The sequence below is a fragment of the Sparus aurata genome, chromosome 11, assembly GCF_900880675.1.
Source record: "Sparus aurata chromosome 11, fSpaAur1.1, whole genome shotgun sequence".
In the NCBI taxonomy this organism is placed as follows: domain Eukaryota; kingdom Metazoa; phylum Chordata; class Actinopteri; order Spariformes; family Sparidae; genus Sparus; species Sparus aurata.
In genome coordinates, this window is record NC_044197.1 from 11,182,427 (window position 1) to 11,190,131 (window position 7,705).

Sequence of the window (7,705 nt, forward strand, 5' to 3'; positions counted from 1 at the left end):
TATTTGTTGTACCATAGTTCTGCCCCTCTAAACTGTGACAAAGAGAAGTTTTAAGAAAGTTGGTTTGATAACTTGTGTTTGATCATATGTGTCTTTGTTATTCACTTGAAAAGTTCTATCTTTGATTGATGGAGTAATGTGGGTTTCTTAACCTGATAAATTAAAGGGATTTATGTTATAATGAACGAGCAATGTCGTTGAATCTATTTTCACATTTATGTAAATACTTGTACACTTGAACTAATAATAATCAAATGCAGAAACAGTTATTTGTTAAAATATGTTAAGGAGTAGTTACATTGATACAGTCTTACAATTATAAACAGCCCTTTATGGGCACAAAGTCCAGTTTGGATTTGGCAGCCTGACATGAGAGTGAACACACAGAACTTGATCCGAACACAGCCTCCAAGAACGACCGAGGTCAGTTTGACAATAGAGGACAGTCTGACAAAGACTATGACTTCGGGGACATCAGAACAAAACACATGCGTTTTTGAACTGTCAGAACAGCAGTTTTTCATCAAATGTATATGATTCTGGTCGATTAAAACATTAACAGTAATTTTGTAGTAATGATCCTCCATTCTGGCACTTAGATTAATCTAGCTCATTAGTTTCATAACTGGATGTGAGGCAGTATTGCTCAAAGTCAACGCAGGAAACAGGTAACAGATAAACAAGATATTGTAAAAATAACACAAGTTGCACAACATTGCATTTTCCATTGCAAAGATCTGGTTAGAAGTCCAGATAAAATATATGATAATCACAAAATCAAATGAAGCAACATTCTGTATAAAAGGGTTGCCTTTGCAGTCCCAAGAGGGCCAGTCAGTTGACTTGCTGCCATCATGCAGGCCCTGCACAAACTTCTGCTTATTCATGTTCTGACATATCTCGGACAAAATGGTAAGCTGACAGAATATTTTTATTAATTCCATTTAATGAAGACATTAGACATTGACCTAATTTTGATTTTAACTCATCTTTGCAGCACTTGGAGCTAAAATCATAAATGGGGTAAAAGTCCCGGAGGACTCGATGCAGTTTATAGCGTCATTACAGACCACAGACGGACACATGTGTGGAGGCTCCCTCATCAGCGACAACTTTGTCCTCACTGCTGCGCACTGTGATGGTGATGATGATGATGAGTGAGTTACGTTTCATCTTCCAGTTGTTTATTTATTTATTTTTTAAATAGATTTTATTTGTTTATATCAAAATAAAACCTAAACAACATACAAGTGCTCGCTGTATTCACAAAGATATCAAAACAGGAAGGAAAGTAAACCACCATCCAAACCAAAATGACTTCAGGTAGCTCATGACTGTCCTTACCCTACCTAATACCTACATAAATGAAATAAACCCATCAGTACAACAAATATATCTATATACACGTAGATAATCAAATAAGATCAAAGCAAAAGCAGAGATGGGGAGATCTAGAGACTGGGAATAACAGATATGATAAAATAAATTATCCAGTGGAAGTATTCCAGTCTAAAGCATATCTCCCCTTATTTACAGTGTCCCAGAGGGGTGGGGGTAAGTACCTCAGAAAGGCCGACCATGTTCCCTTAAACAAATTATCATCCCCTTTCATCTGGGCAGTAAATCTTTCTAAGGGTAAAACTTTATACATTTCTTGGTACAATTGTGTGACAGTTGGAGGCTTGTCACTTTAAAATACATCTCCTAGCCAGAAACAGAGTTTTGTCACAAAGTTTAAAATCTGTTCTACTCAGAGATAATGTTTTGGACGGCAAGCTTAATGTGAAGAGGCCAGAATCCTTTGTAACTTTAAGTGAGAACATTTTACTCAATTCCTGGGCTACATTGCTCGAAAACTTTGCAATCAAACGACACTCACAGAAGCAGATAATGGATATCCCAACAGACAATTTACATTTGATGCAAAGGGGAGAGGTCCGGTTATCCATCTTGTTAAGAATGAATGGTGTTCTGTGGGATCTATGGAGTATCATATATTGGGTTTCTCTCATTCAGTTGCAAATAAATGTGGTTTTGGTAGAGACTATTGCTTCATGCCAGTCATCTTCGATAAATTGGCCATCAAGATCACGTTCCCACTTCTGTATCACATTCCTGATGGATCTAATGAGTAGAGCAGTGAATAGGAATGAGAGAGAAAAATTCTTGTGTCGATTAAGAACAAATAAATCTATATCACTGAGAGGGAGTGCATGTGTGGAGATTTTTCACCTTTGACTACTCATAAAAGTGTTCAGATGCAATGTTGTAGTTTTGTTGAAGCTGTTGAAAGGACATCAGTGTATTACATTGGTATACATCCCAAATAAGCCTGATGCCTTTCTTATGCCAACTATCAAACACACTATTATTAATTCCTGGGGTGAACTCATCATTCCTAGTCACAGGCGTTGCAAAGAATGAAGCGTTTTCCCCAAAATGCTTTGTAGTGTCTCGCCAGACTCTGATAGTGTTGTAAATAATAGGGTTACGCTTAGTGTCTGGTGACCTCTTTTTTCCATAATTAGTGAGTTTACTCAGCAGATAGTAGGGAGAGGAGAACCATTCATCAATACCTGCTTCAGATTTTAAATGAGACTGGAGCCAGTCCCAGACTATTCGGGTGTGGCAGGCCCAGTTATAAAATCTCAGATTGGGTAAGGCTAAGCCCCTCCTTCCACTGGCAGTTGTAAAGTCTTAATTCTGATTCTGGGTCTTTTATTGTGTCAGTTAAATCGTGAAAAGGCCCTTTCTAGATCTGAGATAACCGTCTTTGATAACCATAATGGTAACATCTGCAAAGGGCAAAGCAACCTAGGGAGTATGTTCATCTTTATGAGACTGATTCTACCCATCCAGGAGAGGGGAAGGTCATGCCATCTCTCAAGGTCATTCTTAACTGTTCTGATTGTAGGCACAAATTAAGTCTCCTCAGGTCCTCAACATTAGGTGACATATTAATACCAAGATAAAAAAAGCCTGAAGTGGCCCATCTGAACGGAAAATTCATATCTGAGCTTGTGCTACCGTAATTCCCCAGGAGCATGGCCTCAGATTTTGTGTAATTTACTTTATAGCCAGATATGGAGCAAAATGAGTTGATAATTGATAGAGTGTCCAGGACTGATACTTCTGGCTTGGAAGGGAAAAGTAAAACATCATCAGCATATAATGCTATCTTGTGAGTGGTCTTGCCTAAAGTACTGCCGTGTATTTCCTTACTATTCCTGATGAATTCTGCCAGTGGCTCTAAAGTGAGGGCAAAAAGGAGGGGGGAGAGCGGGCAGCCCTGTCTTATCCCCCTACTGAGCGGGAAGGGAGAAGAACGCATGCCATTGGTCAAGACACAGGCCTCTGGTGAATAATAAACAAGTTTTATCCAATTTCTAAACCCCTTTCCTTATCCAAACCTGCTAAGGACATCCCACATGAACCTCCACTCCACCCTATCGAACGCCTTTTCCCGGTGTCGAATTTCCGAGGAATACTGTACCACATTAAGAAGTCTTCTCACATTAGAGTACGAAAACCTCTCCCTGATAAAGCCTGTCGGATTGTCATTTATAAGCGAAGGTAAATAAGATCAGATACTGACGCTTTCAGATGGTGGCCGACCCGACCTACAATCCTTAAGCGTCAGTATCTGACGAGTTGGGAAACCCAAAGCGTCAGTTTTACCATCTTACAAACAGGAGCTTAAATTTAATGTGTTCCAAATCTGTCAAAATGTGTTTCCTGCATTCTCTCTCTTTATTAAAGAGATACTTTTCTGTCTTATTACAACATGGCCGACCCCCTTGACATTTAAAGAAATAATCTCAATGTCACTCATGGTTGCTATATGAAAATAAGGTACAGCAATAATGCACAGGCCAAATAAGGTTCGGAGTCGTCAGCAATGAAAAATACATATACATTCGGCCGGGTATAATGGTGGTGAAGAGGTAGTCTTTCATTTCAGAGCACTGCAAACAAAAAATCTGCCTCTGAATGATGGGCATTGAACCCTGAAATAAACCTCAACAAGCCTAAGAAAAAACAAAAAACACAGTTTGTGTAATAGTTACAAGTGGTTGTATGACGCTGAAAGCGCAGGTAACACCAAAGAAGAGCAACAGCCTCAATCTCTTCAAGAAACTCCGGCCCCCACGACCCTGAAAGTTTCACATCCCTTTAGAGCCCAAAATTAATAATTAAAGAAGCATTATGTCAGACCCCTTGCTCCTCAGGGGTTATGATGCTCCAGCTACAGCTCCAAATTACATCCCCTTTTTTTTTTTTTATCAGACTAAGCTTAATTCAACTTTTAACCTTTTGAGTTAACATCACAGCCTACAGCCCTGATTTATCATATAAGTGCAGTGTGGCTATATTAGCTAACCATTTTTTCAAGCTTAAAGGGATAGTTCGGGTTTTTGTGGCATCATATAGAGTACATATCTATAGTCGATCTGTTCCCTACCATAGTCACAGATCAGCACAGCCTGTAGAGAGCCTCTCCAGCCCAGACCGGCCTTTCTTTTGGCACTACATTTTCTCAACCGTAGAACCTCCGCATCCCTACGCATTAGCGCAACTGGGCAACAGCGGCGGTATACAGCGCAAGGCCCAGTTGCTGGACGAGAGGTTTACTTTCGATAAAAACAAAACTTAACAGACTGTAGAACCTCTGTATCCCTATGCATTACCGTAGGGATATGAGGTTGTACGGTTGAGAAAATGTAGTGCCAAAAGAAAGGCCGGTCTGACGGCGATGTGAAGCGGTGAATTTTCTCTATACAACGTACACTTGAACTGATATAGATTTTTTTACGTGAGCCTTGTTTTAGGTGGTTACATTTCGCTTTTTCTCTGGACCCCTTCACTGCAGTACAGAGCTGAGCGTCTGGGCTGGAGCGGCTCTCTACTTCTCCAAACTGAGGCTGCGCTGATCGGTGATTATGGTAGGGAACAGATCGACTATAGACATGTACTTTATATGACCCCACTTCAAAAAACCCGAACTATCCCGTTAATGTGCACAGCTGAATTTAGCCTGTAATACAGAAGTTCAAACTAAAATTACAGAGTGACATTTCGTCACAAGATATACTGTATATTTACCTAATGGTAATTGTTGCACAGTTCACGGCAGACCATCCACAACTGCCTGCGCAGTTTGGAGGAGAGCATGTTTCTCTCCACTGTGTGTGAAGGTTAGGACGGCGGGGAACCGCATGAAGAAGTGGATGTTCAATCCGTTCAGACGTTCACACACCTTGTTGAAGCTGCGCTGCTTCTCCTTTACTGCAGCTGAGAAATCCTGCTGAATGTACAGCTTCTGTCCCTCGTATGTCAGCTGCCGTCTCTCCCTCAGTGCACCCATGATCTGCTGTTTCTCCCTGGAGTTGTGCAGCTTGATGATGACGGGTCTGTGGCGGTTGGCACGGGCGGGTCCGAGCCCTCTGTGCGCTCTGTCGATTTTAATTATGCCCGGTTTAATATCCAAGTTCAGTATTTTCGGCAGCCAGCATTCAAAGAAAGCAACAGGTTGCTCACCTTCAGCTCCTACCTTTAAGCCAACAACCCTGATATTGTCCCATCTCGTCCTGTTCTCCATGTCATCTGCTTTTTCAGTGAGAGTTTGTAACTTCTTCTTAACTTCCTGGAGCTTGTTTTCGGTGGTAGCTTGCATGTCCTCTAGTGGGGACACTCGGTCCACAGCTTCGTCCAGTCTTTTACTGTTGCCTTCCACCTGGGTTGTCATAACTTCCAGTGCGTTCGAAAATTTGGCCAGCTTCTCCTCTAATAACTTGCTGATGCTCTCAGAAACTTCCTAAACTAGATGTGAGGAGTAGCCACCAGCACCCAAGCCGCTATCTTGTGCCTTGGCATTCGGTCCGCCCCTAGTTGTTCTTTGAGATTTACTTGGATTTTCGGGCAGAAGGGTTAGGGTTAGCCACTTTCCTTGCTTGACATCGTTAGGAAGCTTAGAGCGGTCAGCAAGATATAAAAATGCCAGTCTGTGGGGGGGAAAATTTAAATTACGTTGATGGGAGCGGGAGCTCAGTGCCAGTCTGACCTCTCAGCTCAGTGATGTCATACCAACCTCCAGTTGTTTATTTTTAATTTAAAGTTATGCAAACTCACCTTTTTTCAAAAGAAATATATCTGTTGTTTTTTTTAATTGCTGGCAAAACAATTTGAGAAAATCTACTGATGACCTCTCAATTCTAACTTTTTGCAGTGGACCGGTGAGGGTTGTTTTTGGTACCCACGATCTCAGAAAGACTGGAACAGTGAGAAACATTGAGCAGAGATGCAAACACCCTGATTATCAGCAGGACACACTAGAAAATGACATCATGCTCCTCAAAGTAAGCATTTATTCTTTAAGCCCATTTGTCCCATATGATGTCTTTTGTGTTTACAGTCAAATTAGATGCATTTAAGCTTTGCTTGTTTTTTAAGCCTGTCAGGCTAAATGTCAAAATTGGCAAAAAACTAAATTCAAATGTCCCTAAAATTATAGCAAAGAGACAGCATTATCAAACCTGTTATACTGTAGAGTTAACTTTCATTTAAAAGATTCATGAGCTCCAACTTCTAGTGATTGTTTAACTGAAGCCTGATGAAGAGTAAAACCATGTTCAGACACTGTTCATTTCTACATTCTGGTATTATGTCTCCAGCTGTCTCAGAGTGTTCCACTGGGTGGAACAATACAACGCATTCGACTTCCCGCTCATGACATGAACCTACAACCCAACCAACTCTGCAATGTAGCTGGATGGGGAGTGACCGAAGCTGGTAGAGATGTTGATGAAATGAGAGTGGCGCTTGTGTCTGTCGTCAACCAGAAAGTCTGTAGACAGCAGTGGTCCAACTCCAATTGGATTCCCCGTCTTCCTGCCAATGTCATCTGTGCAGGTGGATATCAAACACAGAACGGAGCCTGCAACGTAAGTTTTCTTACCATTTTTGGAAAGTTTATGAATGCACTACATATTTTCTTGTATCAAAATATTAAGATATTTCCATTTTACAGGGTGATTCTGGTGGTCCTCTGGTGTGCAACGGGACGGCTGCTGGTGTTGTATCTTTTGGAGATAAATTTTGTAGGGACCAACAGTTACCCAATGTCTATACAGACGTGTCCAAGTTCCGTCCCTGGATCGACCAGATTGTCAAGGAAAATGGTTGTTAAATGCAACAACCTTAAACAAAGCTTTGCTTCAGCATACCTTCATTGTATTCAGGAGGTGTAGTTATGTCTAAGTCGCTCTGTCAGTGTTTGCTCGTTAACGCAAAGCAAAATAAAAAAAATGTTTCAAATAGCATTTTAGTTGTTTTTCCAGCAACATATCCACAAACTATTTTTGGGTGAATTAGATATAGGATGTAGTAGAGCTACTGTAACTGGCTTGTGTTGGACAATATTCATTGTGCGACTTAGGTCAGACAAGCAGGTCAGTGATAAACACTTGTTAACAGAGACTTTATTACAGAAGGGCGCATTATTAGAGAAGCAGTTTGTTGATAAGATTAAAAAGCAGTGAGCGTGTGAATGAACAGCAAAAGAAAAAGAGCTTTATAAAGATTTTCACAACATCATTATTGTAATTGAATTGAACTGAATTGAACTGTTTAGCTCAGCGTCTCCTTGGCATAAAGCTATGTAACCCCAGCTAAACAGAGTGAAGGGCCTGTTATAATGTTGAACAAC

The 7,705-nt window shown here is 40.8% G+C and overlaps 1 protein-coding gene across 1 annotated transcript; it reads left to right on the plus strand.

Moving 5' to 3' along the window:
- Positions 1–817: 817 nt before the first annotated feature.
- On the plus strand, positions 818–7,317 carry LOC115591181 (complement factor D-like). The gene is made up of 5 exons (XM_030432938.1): positions 818–912; positions 998–1,157; positions 6,227–6,356; positions 6,672–6,941; positions 7,028–7,317. Exons 1-5 carry the CDS (start codon positions 855–857, stop codon positions 7,184–7,186), a joined length of 777 nt encoding a protein of 258 aa, XP_030288798.1. The 5' UTR covers positions 818–854; the 3' UTR covers positions 7,187–7,317.
- Positions 7,318–7,705: the final 388 nt, after the last annotated feature.

Excerpts from the sequence above, each read along its gene's own strand:
- LOC115591181 (XM_030432938.1), top strand. The coding sequence starts at position 855 with ATGCAGGCCCTGCACAAACTTCTGCTTATTCATGTTCTGACATATCTC. Across the intron at positions 913-997 it reads GACATATCTCGGACAAAATG|CACTTGGAGCTAAAATCATA; the intron begins GTAAGCTGACAG and ends TCATCTTTGCAG. Across the intron at positions 6,942-7,027 it reads CACAGAACGGAGCCTGCAAC|GGTGATTCTGGTGGTCCTCT; the intron begins GTAAGTTTTCTT and ends TCCATTTTACAG.